Source organism: Pinus tabuliformis, chromosome X (genome assembly GCF_031772625.1).
Source record: "Pinus tabuliformis cultivar Carrire ecotype Pingquan chromosome X, CPIR1, whole genome shotgun sequence".
NCBI classification, from domain to species: domain Eukaryota; kingdom Viridiplantae; phylum Streptophyta; class Pinopsida; order Pinales; family Pinaceae; genus Pinus; species Pinus tabuliformis.
Window position 1 is genome coordinate 632,509,823 of NC_142308.1, and position 17,700 is coordinate 632,527,522.

The following is a 17,700-nucleotide window of genomic DNA, read 5'->3' on the forward strand; positions in this document are numbered from 1 at the left end:
CCTCAACCAAACTGCTTCGCAACTAGCCATGCTAGCAGCAATATACTCTGCCTCGGCAATACTCAATGCTACAGACTTTTGTTTCCTGCTCATCCAAGATATCATGGCAAATCCAAGACTAAAACAACATCCTGACATACTCTTTTTGTCGATAACATTTCCCGCCTAGTCTGCATCAGTGTATCCATGTAGTCGAACATCTCCGGCAGAGTATCCCATGTAATTGTCCCCTGCAAATATCTCAAAATGTGTTTGGCAGCAGTCCAATGTGCATGGATAGGCTCAGTCATGAATTGACTCAACGTGTTCACTACATAACATACGTCTGGATGGCTGTTCACAAGGAACATCAAAGCCCTAATCAATTGTCTATACTCAGATGGATTCGCCAAATCGGGTCCTGCAGCTTCTCTACATATCTTGAAGTTCATTTCCATTGGTGTGGGTAGGGACTTGCATTCTATCATTCCAAATCTTTCCAACAGCTTCACAACATATTTTCCTTGTGAAAGGAAAAATCTCACCGGGCCTTTGCCACACTTCAAGGCCTAAAAAGTAGTGCATGAATCCAAGGTCCTTCATCTCGAATTCAGAAGATAGTAACCTCTTACACTCGATCATCAGAGGCTCACTACTTGTTAGGAATAGATCGTCAACATATAAAATCAAAATCAGTGGCATACCTTGGACTACATTGAAGTAGAGATTGGGATCGGCATTGCTTCTTGTGAATCCCACCTTCACCAAATAATTGTCTATGCGGGTTTACCATGCTGTTAGGGCTTGCTTCAAACCATACAATGCCTTCTTTAATCTACAAACATGTGTCTTTCGATCTCCTACTTCAAATCCATGTGGTTGTTCAACGTATACTTCTTCTTGTAGCATGCCATGGAGGAATGCGGTCTTTACGTCCATTTGACGAAGGTTTCCAAGTTGTAGCAATGGCTCCCCACTACCAGATGGTTCCCGAGAAGTAGCATTGGGCTCCCCACTGGCAAATGTTCTGGGTTGAGCTGGGCTCCCCGATGTGGTCCAGGTTTAGCAAGCCTCTTCTATGTTGTTGTGGGTTGAGCTAGGCTCCCCTATAATGTCAAATTCATCTTCGTTAGATTTGAGATTGTTCCACAACTGAAGATAGACATAAATGAGCCGGGATGAGATGTGACTTGATGACCATAATGATTCTACTTCAAATGACCGTATTGATTATTGGATATAGGATGGAAGTCGGATGCACCCCTAAGTTGATGATCTGGGTTGAGATGGACTCCCTTATGATGATTCTTCTTCTTTTTTAGATCGAGATTGTTCAACCAATGGTCAAAGGAAACTAAGTCGAGATGTGATGACATGGATATAGCTAAGATGGAGATTAGTAAGGTTTGAGGATTGATCTCCCCTACCTTTGTTCTTGCATTATTCCTCTTCTTTTATGAGACGATATGAGATGGGTCTTATCGTTGATATTGATGTTTGTATTCCATATGTACACTCAAGATATGTCATGATGAGATGAGGCCTATGACGTAGATGGAATATTCTCCCTGGCTAAGAGGGAATGTTAAAGTTGGGTAGCGTTGGGAAAACTTTCCCCTAAGGGAAACCCTAAGCCCTATATTAATCCTAGCTTGCCTAAGGAAGAATTATAAAATAAAATAAAGAAATTGGGCAAAAGTCAAAATTTAAAATTTGAGGATTTTCCCTCCATATTTTAGAGTCGTCTTCTCAAATGTAAGGGTATATGACTGGCATAAATTAATATAAATATGGATGATTAAGAGCTCACTTTAGATCATCGAATCGTGAATTCTTCCAAGGTTTGTCTCTATGGAGATCTTCGCACAACATTGGTTTGAAGGCATGTATCAAATATTAGTTTTTGTAGCATCGAATGTGTTCTAGCCACGAAACTTAGTGGAGAGGCTAGAATAAATGAGATCTCCAGAACCCATAAATTGTTTCTAGAAATTCCTCCTAGATGTGTCTCAATTAGATTATTCACTGATTTCAAAATTTTCCTAAGTCTAAACTTAAGGAATATGGTTAATTAATCAATATTAATTGAGATAAGGTGAGAATCATCTAGAAACTCACACAGATCGATCAAGAGATGATCCTAGCCACTGATTAAGTTTTAATCTTGGTCATTGGTACTCCAATAGTGGATTATATAAGAAGAGATCGATGTGGTGATGGAGAATACACTTGAACAGTTCAATTTCCTTGGCAAATCAATTTCCTGAGTAGTAGCAGTCAGTTGTTGGAGAGAGAGCCAAAGATCGAAGCAGTGAGTGAGGGGCAGAGACAGTGATCCGAAGGAAGTTTTTCTAGATTCGTAGAGGCAGCAGCAAGAGGGTCGAGTTTTGCTAGTGAGGCAGCGCAGAAGACTGCGTTGTTTCTTCAGAGAGGGCAGTTTGATTTGTAGGGGACAAAATTCGTTCTCAGTTCCTGTGGTCGAGCAGAGGTTTCAAAGGGTCGGAGAGACAATTTACTCAAGAGCAGAAGGCAAAACAACTTCATCAGAGACCAGTCAGAGGCTTGATGCCATCTGCTCAGTGCAGCGCAGAGGTTGATGCAAAGGCTTCAGGAGGTTGAGTTCTCTAGGCAAGTTGTGCAGGGATTCCTTTGGGAGGAAGGGTTATTTCCCTTCAATAATTTTGCCCAGATTTTCTTGCAGTAGATTTCTAGTTTCAAGCATCCAAATTGTACTTAGATTTTCACTGTTGCATAATAATAAAAAACCCCACTGTTGCACCAATTTTCCCAAGTTGGGTTTTTCCAGGGACATTTGTCCAAAAATAATTGTCTCATATTTTATGCATGTGTGCTAACATTTCTCAGTTTCCAATGCATTATTTTTCAGCAGTTTTATTTGTGAAGGTTGTAGTGTATTTTGATATTTGTCGTAGCAGATAAATTGTTAAATTAATTAACAATTAGGAGAAATAATACCAGTTGCTGCAATAGGATTCCACATGGGAATTTTCACATGGTATCAGAGCACAGTTGATTAGTTGGGGAGCGCGAAGGCGAAAAAAGGAATTCTATTGTAAGAGAAACAGGCCGAAATTCCCAAGAGCAGCATAGTTCTTCACCAGGCAGGGCGAGTTGCTTGAGGAAGTTCGATTCTTCTGAGCAGAGAGGCAGAAAAATTCGATTTTCCAATTTGAGTGATTCCAGATTTTTCATTGGGCAGATTCCAGGCTGACGCAGAGGGTTTTGCAGCAGTTCGCTAAAGCAGAACCATCGTCAAGTGGAAAAGAGAAAAGCACACACAAAGGGAAAATTTTCCTCAGGGAACTTCGAGTCTCAAAAGTTTGAATTTCCAGTTGCAAATTGGCAGTAGCAGTTTGCAAGATCACGCATTCCAGAAGGGAGTGCGAGTACCAGACTAGCAGCCAAGCATAGGGAAAGAGGGAGCTTTCGACATTATCAGAGATGGCCACAGTTGGGCTTAGAGATCAGGATAGGTTGGATGGAGCTTCCAACTATGTCATCTGGAAGGCTAGGATGTCCTTCCTTCTAGATGAATATGGCCTGAAAGCCTACATTGATAATGTAGTGGCAGTTCCCTAGGATGCAGATCAGCAGAAAGAATACAAGAAGGAGATGGCACGGGCAAAGCGGTTGATCTTGGATGGAGTCAGGGATCATATAGTCTCACATATAGCTGGCAAAGATACTACCAAATAGATGTGGGATGCTCTCTCCACATTATACCAAGGAACTTCCGAGCAGCGAAAGATGTTTCTTGAGGAGAAGCTGAGATGCATCTGGATGCAGAAGGGGGAAGGCATAGATCCCTTCCTTACCAAGATTCAAGAGGTCCGAGACCAGCTGTCAGTTGTTGGGGCAGTGCCTCAACCCACGGAGCTAATGCGATTAGCACCCAACAGTGTCTCAGAGGAGTGGCAGGTCCTTGTCCAAATCATATTGGGCAGAGATAGGCTACCAAAGTGGGTCAGGATGTGGGCCAACTTGCAACCGGAGTTGAGACAAGCTCTGTTAAAGAGCTCCATCAGTGGCAACAACAACAACGGATCGAAGACGTCGAAGGAGGAGGAGAATGTGGCCCTCGCATCTAAGGGTCGTAGTCAGGGGCATGGGGAGCAAAGGAAGAAGAAGGACCTGTCAAAGGTCAAATGCTTTAGATGTGGTGAGCTTGGTCACAACAGTACCCAGTGTCCTCTCAGGAAGAAGGACAAGGAGGAGAAGCAGGAGCAATAGGAAACTTCAACAAAGATCGATCGGATGTCCTCCAGATTGGAGGAAGACTTCGCGATGTTCGCAAATATACCTCTAGGAGTGAGGTGGGGAGATTTGGTGTTGTAGCCCCAAAGAGCTATAGAGATTGGGCAGCGTCCTTGAGGAGTCCACCTCATGGATCATTACTTGGCTACGGGGGCCCACAGTATTCAGTAGCAGGATGGATCAGTGGCAGTTGATGCAGTTAGAGACCGAGAGACAGTTGCAGAGACTAGTAGCAGTCAGATGCTGAGGAGCGCAATGCAGTGTTGGCAACAGTGCAGATGGCACAGTGCAGAGTCAGCTGCAGTGCAGACTCTTTAGAGACAATGCAGAGGCTAGTAACAGTCAGAGACTCGAGAGATAGATGAAACATACTGAACACAGTTGATTCAGTATTTTGGATGCTTTTTAGTTGCAGCAGCAACAGATGAGAGGTAGTTGCAGTGCGCAGATGCAGAGTTGGCAACAATATGTCAATGTCAACAGCAGCACAGATGCAACATTAGAGTTGTGCAGTAGTTCATGGGCAGCGGCAACCAGACATCAGCAACGTGACAAGAGATGATACAGAGACAGATTGTTGTGGTAGGGTGTGCAGCACTAGAACACATTCCTCGCTAAGAGGGAGTGTTATTTTTTACAGCATCAGATGTGTTCTAACCATGGAATTTGGTGGAGAGGCTAGAATACATGAGATCTTCAAAACTCAGAAATTGTTTTTGGAAATTCCGCCTAGAAGTGTCTCAGTTAGATTATTAACGGATTTTTAAATATTTCCTAAGTCTAAACTTAGGGTATGAGTGAGGGGCAGGGACAATGATCCAAAGGAAGCTTTTCCAGATCCGGAGAGGCAGCAACAAGAAGGTCGAGTTTTCCCAGTGAGGCAGCGCAGAGGACTGCGCAGTTGCTTTAGGGAGGGCAGTTTGATTTGCTAGGGAGAAAATGTGTTCTCAGTTCCAGTGGCCGGGTAGAGGTTCCAGAGGGCTTGAGAGACAATTTGCTCAGCAGCAGAAGGCAGAACGACTTCACCAAAGACCAGTCAGAGGCTTGACGTCATAGTGACTACTGCGTAGTGCAGCGCAAAGGCTGATGCAGAGGCTTCAGGATGGCGACTTCTCTAGGCAGGTTGTGTCGGCATTACTTGGGGAGGAAGGGTAATTACCCTTCAGTAATTTTGCCCAGATTTTCATGTTGTGGATTTCCAGTTTCAGGCATCCAGATTGTACTTAGATTTTCACTGCTTTATAATAATAAAAACCCTCACAGTTGCACTGGTTTTCCCAAGTTGGGTTTTTCCTGGGACATTTGTCCAAAAATAATTGTCTCATATTTTATGTGTGTGCTAGCATTTCGCAGTTTCTAGCTCATTATTTTTCTTCAATTTTATTTGTGAAGGTTGGAGTGTGTTTATTTTAATATTTTTTGTAGCAGATAAATTGTTAAATTAATTAACAATTAGGAGAAATAATACTAGTTGCTGCAATAGAATTCCATACTGGAATTTTCACAATGAAGCCCTGTTCTCTGTGGATCGAAGGTTAAAGTTATCATTTGCGGTCATTGTGTCTCGCATAACTCACAGGTATGTAATGTGGAATGATCTCGCTTTCTGATTCTCTCACCAAGGCTCTTGCACTGTATGATGGCTCTCACACTCTAATGGAAAGCATCGAATGGGTTTAAGACAGCTCATACAATTTTAAGTGGCTCAGCTATATATTATATGTTTGACTCTCATCGCATCCCTGTATGGCTATCATCGCATCTTTGTTTGACACTCATCGCATAGTCTCACATGGTACGGACTCAGTATACATGGCATCGCATAGTCTTGCATGATATGGACTCAATATACATAGCATCGGATAGTCTCGCATGGTATGGACTCAATGTACATGGCATCGCATAATCTCGCATGGTATAGACTCAATGTACATGGCATCACATACTCTCGCTGCTCGCATAAGTATTGATTACAAGTCTTCACTCTATCTATAGTGTTATCGCATATGCCTCAGGTCTCTCACATTTGCATCTAAGTTATTGTCACAGGTCTTCACCCTCGCTCATGGCACTAGCCTTAGGCTACAACATTGTTGATGAGTCACAACACTATTATATGTCGCAGCACTATGTCTCGACAATGTTATGTATGATAAGTATTATATAGATAAGTCTCGGCATTGTTGTATGTATTGATCTCGTATATGATAGTCCCTGTAACTTGCAAATGGGCACAGTCTCTCATGTCTGAAGTATAGTCTTTATCAATGTTCCATAGGGATGCATCCCCCCACCTAGGAATCGCATCCCCACACTTCCTTGCACTCTGGGGGCGTGGGGATGCCTGGGGGGCGTTTCCCCACATCTCCCAAAAAAAGAAAACACGAGGAAACTCGAAGGGGGGGCCGTTTCCTCCCGGAAGAGGAAACGTTTCTTGCGTTTCCATAAAAAATCGAGGTCAAATCATTAAAAAAAAGTCAACTTCGACTTGCATCTCTTAGTGGCCCTTTCAACACATGTGGTGCTTGGGTAGAGCACATAGATCTAGGCCAAGATGACCCGATTGGTTGGTGGAGGATGCATGGGGATGGTGCTCCAGAGCTCAAACATCTAGCTATGTGTTTGTTGCCTCAGATTGCTAGTTCCTTTACAGTAGAGAGGAAATGGTCCACATATAGCTTCATCCACTCTATCAAGAGGAACATGCTTACCTCTAGAAGAGCGGAGAAGTTAGTTGTGCACAATGCCCCACATCTTGACCATAGGAAGAACACCTGAGTATTTGAAGGGACCAACAAGAAGATGGGATGTTGATCTAGAGGATGATGCATAGGCAGATATGGAGGAGGGACTTGATGAGACACAGATGGGTTTGGTTGGTGTGCCACTTAACATGTTTGATAATGCAAGTGATTATGATTCAGATGTTGACATGGTTGATCCTGATTTATTCGTGCAGCAGCTAGATGCAGAGACTAGAGGGGCAGTACCTTGAGCAATTTTATGTTCATTTGTCATTTGATATGTTCTTATGTTTTTCGACTTTTCTGTTTCAGAGTTCAGTTGTAGACTTTAGTTTGTTTTGAATCTTGATATCTGAAATATTATACTTGACTCTATAAAAATTTGAATCTTTATGTATCAGACTTTACTTTTATTTCAATATTCAGTATTCACAGTTGGAACTTCAATATGGTTTAAACTTTTATTTTCATTGTACAATGTTACATGTATGATTGTATCATGTTTTTCATTTTAAATTTGTTTCAGTTATATGATTCATCGATTTATCCTTCATGATGTAAGTGTTATATAATGATAAAGATAGTTAAACTATTAAATTTCAATGATATATTTATAATTTTTTAGTATTTTACTATTTTTGTCGGGGTCCCTTGTGTTAAAGACCCCGACATCCCCCCACGTTTCCTAAAAATTGGTGGGGAACTTTTGCATAGGCTGCTCCCGCGTTTCCCCACTCCCTCATCCCCATGTCTCGGAAACATGGTGGAACTATGGTCTTTATATATATGAAATTGACAACGCAACTCCTATATGGTTGATGTATGGCATCACCGTTATAAGTATGGCATCCACAATCTGTCATCTCACTCCAGTTTCAATGGCATCATTTTGTAGTATCTACGAATTGTTCCTCTGATCAGATTGGCAGTGTATAAGTACATTGAATTGACATCGTATGCAGAATAGTATTAGCAAGCATTGCATTAATGGTATCATTGGTATCTTAGAACAGTAATGGCCTGGCAGAACAGCATAGGTGTTAGTGTATTGATATGGCATGGCAGCATCGTAAGAGAAACCTTGATTCTAAGAAGGAAGCAGTATTCTCGTTGTATAATGAATGTATCTTGTATTGTTCACAAACGTAGTTGTGAACCCCTCTAGATTGGCCCTAGATGGCCTAATATGATTTACAATGATAATGATGTACTTTGTATCTTAGCTGAACAAAATTACAAATGATGAAATCTAATAGAAGAAGAAGAAGAATTTCGGGTTTTCCCCTTTGTGGGGTTTTGCCCTGGTCTCCGACCAATCCTGTTGTCTTTATGCATACTTGTCTTTTCTTCTGTTGTTCCTTTATGTTCCACTGCATTGTTGTTGATATTGTTCTTTCTACATAATTGCATACGTTGTAATAATGTTATAATGTTGTGGGGTGAATTTAGTGTGTAAATGATGCAATGAAATTATCAAAGCAAAGAACAATGTTGCCCTAAGTAAAATTAACACAATGTAGAATGAAAAACACTGTATCTCATCAAAAAAACTTAAACAAAGAAGAAAGAGTTGCTTACTAAAGTTACTGTAGCATAAAAGGCGACTGATCCCCAATGATTTGCCCAGTCCTGCTCATGCCAACCAAGAAAGGACCAATCACAATTAGAATGTACTTCAAGCACTAACCATTTTGAAATACTATAAGTTCTGGAAACACCTCCAACGCAACTGACAAAGCAACTGCAAGAACATGCTCCGCTTCAGGCAATTTCAATGAACAACCATAGATAAAAAGAAACAAAACATGAATATACACATATTTATTGCATGGCCACAGCTAACCAATGTCTAGTTTAGCTGAATAAAAGAGGCACATTTAATGACATAACGTGACGAAGATAATTCTTGACCTGTTCAAAAAACAATAGGTGAAAAAAGCAATCTGAAGTTTTTGTCCATCCTACTCAAGTTCAAAATTCCTCCCTAACTTTCCTTAGCTTCTTCATCAGGGGAACCTTAGTTTTAATGGAGTTAACAAGATAATAACTGCTTAAAGGATCATTTTCAAATATGGCATCCTGATGAAGGATGTATCTTTATTGCAGAGGCCGCAAAAAAGGATTTGGGCACCCTCTGGTAACATAAAATTTGAGTTGAATTAGAATGATTAGGCATTACAAATTTACAAGGCCTTATATGCAGTTTGATTGGCATGAAAAAATAAATTAGGAAAAGCAAGAAAGAACAGAAAAGGAGCTTCAAATAGATCTGTTGGGGCACAGTGACACACACGAAATTGGTCACTAGTTCTTTTCTAATAGCTAGGAACAAATATCGGCTTTCACGGGATTTACCTCTTTAGAAACTTTATCAATGGTAGTCAGATTATTAGCTAGTGAGTCTCTCCAAATTATCTTTGGCAATAATAAGCCAACAAGAGCACTTGGAACAAACATAAGCAGTGCCAACCAAGGATGAGCATACCTGCATTTGAGAAAGAGATCCAGATTTTATAGTAAGTAGAAATTGAAAGGTATAAGTAAACTGCAAAATGGTAGAAGCAAATATATTCTCGTTACACTCTAGGAAAAGATCTCCCAACATGTTTGTCTGGGAAAAAATGGCAGAAAAGCATAAACAGCTAAAACACCTACACTTTACTAAAAGGAACTTGACAGAAAAAGAGCAACTTAGAGTTCCAAAAAAGCTTCTACTAATTGATATTCATACCATGATCATTACCTGGGGCAAGCAAACTATATATACTTTTTATCAGTTCATATGCAGGAATATTCTAAATGTTTGAAAATGCTTTAATTTAATAGTGTAATTAACAAGAACTCATCCTCATTGAAATAAACTCTTGAAGATGGAATTAAACTTTTACATATAACTCCTACATTTTAGAGCAGAGAAAACATATACATGTGCTTCTAATCAAAACCTCACTTCCAAATATTCGGAAGAGAACTACAGAGACAGAAACAAGTGGACTAATACCAGTTCATAGCTGAATTTGACACCAGCAATCTCAGGAAGGCAAACACTGCAGGTACAATTACTGCTAAAATTAGGCCTGTTGCATGCAACACCATACCTGCAACCCAGTAAGTTAGAAACTGATTCGTAGAAAAGGAACAACCACATTGCAAAAGATGTCCAAGTTCATACTGCAAATTAATCCATAAGTTATGAATGAAAATCTTCAAAGAACAAAAGGTTATTCCAGGGAATTCCTCGTATGTGATTTCTTTGGTAGTAGCACATCCATCATAACGATCATTTAACCTACTATAGGGATTACAACTACAATGGATACATCTGGGCTAATGTAAAATAATTTACATCTATAACTCAACAAACCACTTGGGATAAATATTCACTAATTGATCAGAGAACTTGAGCTTAGATTGATTCCGATCTGTTGAGTACAACTGGTTTTATTTTAAGTGGTAACAGGACTGATTTGATACGATGACATTAACACCTCATTTTCTCCTTGATCTTTAACAGATCGTGAAGCTACAAGAAAAGACTTTATTGCAAACCCTGAAATATATAAAAATAATCATTTTCAAGTTACAAAGAGGAATATATAATGCACATGTAAAATCCCCATTTGAAATTATTCCTAATGCACACTATGAATTTCTGAGTTTCAGTGGTTATCTTCTGTGAATAGTTTTGTCAAACAGTTTAGATGACAACTGCTGTAAGTGTAGATTTTGTATTTTATCTCAAATGAAATGTACAGTGATCATTGAAATCATGGAAAGTATTTCAAATAGCTGAACAGACTTTATTAATAAACTCAGAAACATACTTTTCACTACTGATACAACATCAAATGATAATAACTGTGAGTAAGGACAGTCATAAAATTAACTAGGTGTTGGAATCACGATTTCCGTTACACCAAAACCTGCAGGCGTTAGTAAATGGATGCATCGCCAGAGTTAGCGTATCCATGAGAGGCGGTTAAGCACATGTCACAAAACACACAGGAAGCGCTGGTTTATCCAATGTCCAATAATCTGCCCCCCAGAGCGAGCCGGGTGTGATTCGAACTCGAGACCTTTGGCTTTGATACCACTTGTTGGAATCACAATTGTCGTTACACCAAAACCCACAGGTGTTGGTAAACGGACGTATCGCTAGAGTTAACGGATCCATGAAAGGCGGTTAAGAACATGTCGCGAAACACACAAGGAGTGCTGGTTTATCCAATGTCCAACACAAGGCACAGACTTATACAGAAAATGATAGGAATAGAAAGACATGGTGCATTAATTCTAGCAAGGAGGCTTCATATATCAGTCCTCTTCAATTGAACACTACCATAAATATCAGTCTTCCTTTAAGTCAATTCCAGCTATGCCTACTTCGATGATACAACCCAGTTATGATAGGAAATGCATCAACTCCAGCTTGTGCTCAGTTGGTCTAAAGGACAAATACTCAGCTTGTATCAGCTTCAAACTTGACCCCTATCAACCTGTGCATCCAACCTTTCAGCCCAGACTCATTCAACAATAAATATGTGGCAACTCTGTCACCAAAAGAGGGATTCGACCTCCCTTGAACAGGAAACTCAGCCCTTTATATCAGCAGTAGGAAACTCGTTCTTAGGCCAAGAATTTGTGCCCACTAAGAGCCACGAACTCAGCTCCTTTCAACCTGGAAAAAGCATCCCTTTCTTTACAATGGAATGCACCCTCTAGCATTAATAAACTCGACCAGCAAAAAGGCTGGTACGGCCTCCTTTCCTGCGCTAGACTCAACTGTTTCTTCAAGATTCGACCCACTGAAATGTGAAAATTTCTAAATAGAAATCCTACTGCAGTGATTAATATTATTTCTTCTACTTATTACCTCAGAAATAAGTTATCTACAGTTTTCTTACAGCAAATATCGAAATATATTCTACTGCAGCCTTCACAATTAAAACATTGCAAGTAAATGTAACGAAATACATTAACACAAATACAATCACAATGACAGTTATTTTTGGACAATCGTCCCCGGAAAAACCCAATGTGGGAAAACCGGTGCAACAGATGAGGGTTTTTATTATTCTTCAGCAAATTCTCTTATACAAAATTACAGCCAGCAAACTAGGAATGAGTAATTTTACAGACACTTCTTGACCAAGTTCTACCCCAGATGAAGCACTTCTTCTTCCCCAGAATTCTTCTGATCCTCTCTGCGTCAAACTGCTCTCCCAAGCTCAGTGTCAAGCTGCCCACGCAGGCTCTGCGTCAAACTGCCTTTGCACTGCCTCTTTCTGCGTCATGCTATTCCAACTCTACGTTTCACTGCCTTGCACTCTCTGAATGTGATGATTCCCTCTCTCTGTGTCTCACCTGCAACTCTCCCTATGAATCGATCTTCTCTTTGCCGAACTTCAACCAGTGAGAAAATCAATCTTACTCGGGTTACTGAGTATCTGCCTCTGGTGTGTTTTCCAAATGACCCTCAAGCCTCTTCTTATATCTTCATGTTGGACAACCAACGGCCTAGATTAACTCTTAATCAAAGGCTCAAATCATTTTGACTTGATCTCCATCTTTTTCTAGAAGTTTCAACCACAATTAGATTAATACCCATTAATATTTTAATTTTCCTAAGTTTAGACTTAAGAACCCAATTAAAAATATTAATTATTTTAATAAAATAGTCTCTGGGTGGAATTTTCCAAAACGGTTTCTAGGTTCTTTGGAATGCATGTGCCCAATCCTCCCTGCAAAATTTGAGGCCTAGAGCACATCCGATGCTACCCCAAATCAACACTCCCTCTAAGCGAGGAATGTGCTCTAGCAATATACTGTTGTTGCATACTACTCTGACTCTGAAGCATCGTCCTCTGCGTTGATGATGTCTGACATGTTGTCCACCAACTACTGCGCAGCTGCTGTAACTGTATTGTTTCCTTTGGCACTGCCACTGCCAATGTTATATCTGTACTATAGCTCCCTCTGAATGTCTACATCTTGTGTTGTTGCTAGCACTGCCACTGCCAACTGTTCCTGCACTGCAAACTGCTACTGCTACTGAAACGGATTTTCGACCATACCCATCTGCTCTCTGAACTGAGTGAACTTAACTCTTCTGACAGCCTTTGTGAGTATATCGGCCACCTGCTCTCCTGTGGGGGCATACTGTAGTTGTACTTCCCCACGCTGAACACAGTCTCTGATAAAGTGAGAATGGATATCTATATGTTTCGACTGATCATGAAATACTGGATTCTCGGAGAATTTGATACAACTTTGATTATCGCAGTAAACCTTGGTCGCTTCCATCGTTTTTCTGAATAAGCTCACAAGCAATTTTCTTAGCCATATGGCTTCGCACGTAGCTGTGTTGGCTACCATATATTCTGCTTCAGCTGAAATCAGTGCTCCTGATTTCTGCTTCCTGTTGCACCAAGATATCATCCCTGATCCAACACTGAAGTAGTATCCTGAGGTACTTTTTCGGTCTACTAAATTACCTACCCAATCTGCATCAGTGAACCCATTCAAACTGACATCCTCCCCTCTAGAGTACTTCAACCCATATTCGATTGTTCCACGTACATACCTAAGAATGTGTCTTGCTGCTGCCCAATGCACCCTTTTTGGTTCCACCATGAACTGACTAAGAGTGTTGACAGCAAAACAAATGTCTGGCCTAGTGTTGACCAAATACATAAGCGACCTAATAAGCTGCCTGTACAAGGTGGGATCTACTTCTTTGTCTTCTAATGCATCTATTTTCTTCCAGTTGGTCATCATGGGAGTAGCCATGGGTCGGCAATCCTGCATTCTGAATCTCTTCATAATTTCTGCAGCATACCTTCCTTGTCCAAGGAAGATCTCCCCATTCTTTTGCCAAACTTCCAACCGCAAAAAATAATGCATCGATCCCAAGTACTTCACATCGAATTCGGCTTCAAGATTCTTTTTGCAATCCTGGATGAGCCTGAATGACCCAGTTAGGAACAGGTCATCTACATATCGTACCAGAATAAGTGGCTTGTTCTCTACCAACAAATAGTAGAGATTGGGATCAGCATCACTCTTGACAAATCCCAACTACTGCAAGTAACTATCAATCCAACCATACCATGCTCTGGGTACCTACTTGAGCCCGTATAGGGCTTTTGTTAACTGGCAACCATGAGTTTTCTTCTCATGAGTTTCGAAGCCTTCGAGTTGTTCTGTATACACCTCCTCTTCTATCACTCTGTTCAAGAATGATGTCTTGCAATTCATCTGGTGAATCTCCCATCCCATTTGAGCTGCTAGGGATATAACAGATCTAATAGAGGTGTATCGAACAACTGGGGCAAAGGTCTCTTCATAGTCTATTCCTTCTTTCTGAGAATACCCCTTTGCCACGAACCTTGCCTTGTACTTCTCTATGTTGTCATCTACAACATACTTGATCTTGTAGATCCATCGTGATCCTACAACTGATCTATCTTCTGGTCTAGGTACTACTTCCCAGACATCATTCGTCATGATGGAGTTGTATTCTTCTACCATGGCATCCACCCATACTTAGTGTTGAATAGCTTCCTAAAAGCTAGAGGGTTCTTAACCTGAGCTACCAATGCTTGGTATAGTTGTCTATGCTGCCTCTTCTCAGCTCTAAGAGCTCCAACAAACTCCTCTGCGTCGCTCAGTGTCTGTCATACTTCTCTGTTAGTTCTGTCACTGGTGGAGGGAAGCTCAACCAACTCCTCCTCCTAATCCTATCGTTCCGTCTGTTAAGAATCATCTGCATTTCCTCCTTCTTCTGAGATACTGGTGTTGGTCACTATACTCGATCCAGGTGTATGCCCTCGTTCCTGTCCTTCTTGCTGCCCCTGCTACTCTTGGACTAACGGAACATCTTTTGACTAATCTTTTGCAAGGATCTCACGCGATTTCCTAAAAGCTCTATCTTCCATGAACTTTGCATCCTGTCTTACTACAATCTTCCTACTGCCAAGAATGTAGATTCTATATGCCTCTGAGGTCTCGCTGTATCCTACGAGATACCCTTTTTCTGCAATCTGATCTAGTTTACTGCACTTCTCATCTGGAATGTGACAATAAGCCACGCTTCTGAATATCCTGAGATGACTGACTTCCAACTTCTTCCCTGTGAAAACTCCTTCGAGCGTTCACTTCCCCAATGCTCTAAGAGGAGTTCTATTTTGGATATATACTGTTGTGTTGCAAGCTTCTGCGCATAGATACCTAGGTAGATCCTGATCATACAACATAGCTTTGGCTGCCCCAACAATAGTTTTGTTCTTCCGTTCTACTACTCCATTTTACTCCAGATTATATGGAGTTGTCCACTCTCTTTTGATGCCCTCCTTTGCGCAGAAACCTGTGAAGTCTTTGTCTGTATATTCTCCACCATTATCTGAACGCAATACCTTTATCTTTTTCACTGTCATATTTTCAACAAGAACCTTAAACTCTCAAAAAGGATCAAAGACCTCATCCTTGGTCTTTATGAGATAGATCCAGGTTTTTCTGGAGTGATCATCGATAAAGGTGACGAAGTATTCGCCACCACTAAGAGCCCATGTGGACATAGGACCGCAAATATCTGAGTGTATTAATCCTAATACACACTCTATTCTATTGTTACTTCTGGAAAAAGTTGCTTTAGTGTACTTTCCTAGCACACATCCTCTGCACAAGCCATCATGTTCACTACTAGGAACTGGTACCCGTGTAACAGTCTCTTTGAGCATCCTCAGTGCACCATGGTGTAAGTGCCCCATTCGCCTATGCCATAATTCATTTCGCTCCTTATCACCATTACAGTTGCTACCTATCAGTGCCATTGGCGATTCGAGCTGCAACCTATACAACTTGTTGCTTCGAACCCCAATTTGTTTTTTCTTCTTCCAGCTTGGATGCTTGACGTATACCTTCTTTCCTATGAAGTATACATCATATCCCTTGTCCTGTAACTGGGACACTGAAATTAAGTTCATTCCTAATCCTGGCACATGCAAAACATTGGTGGCTCGGATGTTGGTCCCTGCTTCCATCTGAAAAGCTATGGTGCCTCTCCCTACTGGAGTACATTTCGTTTTGTTTCCCATAGTTATTTGGAAGTCCATTTGTTCTTCTTGATAGCTCGAGAAATGTTCTCGTACTCCAGTCATATGAGTTGAAGCCCTGCTATCAATGTACCAAACATTCGTTGATGCTGAATTTGCTAGGCATGCGAATTCTTCATCTAAATTTGTAGATAAATCTGAGACACTTTGAGTATCCATATTGTGCCAATTTTTGACGCTAACCTATCCCAGCAACTGTTGTAGGAAAAACTGCGGCCCACCTGAGACAACCCTCCTTCTAAGTTACCGGAAACTCCTGAAGACTTTTCCGGAAACGCGGATCCCCGTTTCCGATACATAAACGGATACGATTCTTGTCCGAAACGTTGTAAAAACGTTTTTGTGCCGTTTCAAAAAATCGGAAACTTTAGATTTGGAATTGGATACGTTTCCAAGGGATTTAATTTTTTTTGGATCCGTTTCCGGTAAAACGGATCCACGAAAATTGTGATCAGAATCCACCCTTAAAATGTTAAAAAGCTTGAAAATTTGCATAGCCATAAATAAATAATAAAAATGAAGAAATCACATTTGCAAATAAACTCACTATAAACAGAGTCTCATAAAATCTTTTCTAAATATTTAGAAACAACGACACTCCATATATTTATCAAAAATTCTTACTAAGAAAAAGATAGATGTTCAAAAATGCAAATAAAGGGGTTTGATGAATGTCTTCGTAAAGAGATTTATTTGAGTGATTAATTTTCATTTTGGTTAAGGTTTTGTTAATTGTCATTGATTTTGCTTTTGATTTCATAAATCCCTCCAATATAACAAATCTTCTCTAGCCAATCTTGTGCCTGCATATAGTCACGAGACCAAGCTGACATTGAGAAGATTGAAATGTTCAAATAGGTCTTGATGGAATATCCCAATGATCCCATGGGCCTTTTAATTGTCATGCAAGGAAGATAGATATCATCTGCCATGCATGACACGTTCTTTGAAGGAGTTGGACCCGAAAGCACAAAGGTTGTTGCATTTCTGATTACATTATTAATGATGATGATAATATGTTGAATGTTATAATAATCACTAATGATGATGACAATGTTTATGCTGAATTGATGATGATGATTTGTTTATGTTGAATTCATGACGATGACTATGCATTTTTAGATATAGATTCTAGATTCTAAAAGATGAATGGTAATATGAAATATATATATATATATATATATATGCATGCCGTTTCCTTGCCGTATCGTATCCTCATATTTTGAAAATTTGTCGTATCTGTTTCAAACCCCGTATCCGTATCCGTTCCCGTATCTGTTTCAGTGCAACTTAGCCCTCCTTATTGAATCTTTTGCTATGTTGTACCTTCTACCACTGATAACTTTCGATTGGAAAGACTTACCTCTTTGTCAACTCACTCAGAGACAGCTTTCCCACGAAATCCAATCTCCTTGGCTTGAACTACGCAATCCTCTGGGAGATTAGAATTTTTGCCCCTGCAGGAATTTCGAATTCCCTTCTCCTTTCAACGTTGGGTCCTCCGGCTTCTCTCTTCTGCTTCCCTGTAGCTTTGATACCATGTGAAAATTTCTAAATAGAAATCCTACTGCAGTGATTAATATTATTTC

The 17,700-nt window shown here is 40.4% G+C and overlaps 1 protein-coding gene across 3 annotated transcripts in view; it reads right to left on the reverse strand.

The window, feature by feature from the left end:
- LOC149141582 (uncharacterized) overlaps nucleotides 1–17,700 on the reverse strand; it is a 498,683-nt gene that overhangs the window by 288,335 nt on the left and 192,648 nt on the right. For all 3 annotated transcript variants that reach the window (XR_016265175.1, XM_089452912.1, XM_089452913.1), the window contains 3 exons: nucleotides 10,000–10,096; nucleotides 9,354–9,483; nucleotides 8,577–8,627 (listed from right to left, as the gene is read on the reverse strand). Coding sequence is in view for 2 of the 3 variants with exons in the window: in XM_089452912.1 (XP_089309038.1) it covers nucleotides 8,577–8,627; nucleotides 9,354–9,483; nucleotides 10,000–10,096 (278 nt within the window). In the remaining variant the exon portion in view is untranslated. The remainder of the gene's footprint in view (nucleotides 1–8,576; nucleotides 8,628–9,353; nucleotides 9,484–9,999; nucleotides 10,097–17,700) is intronic.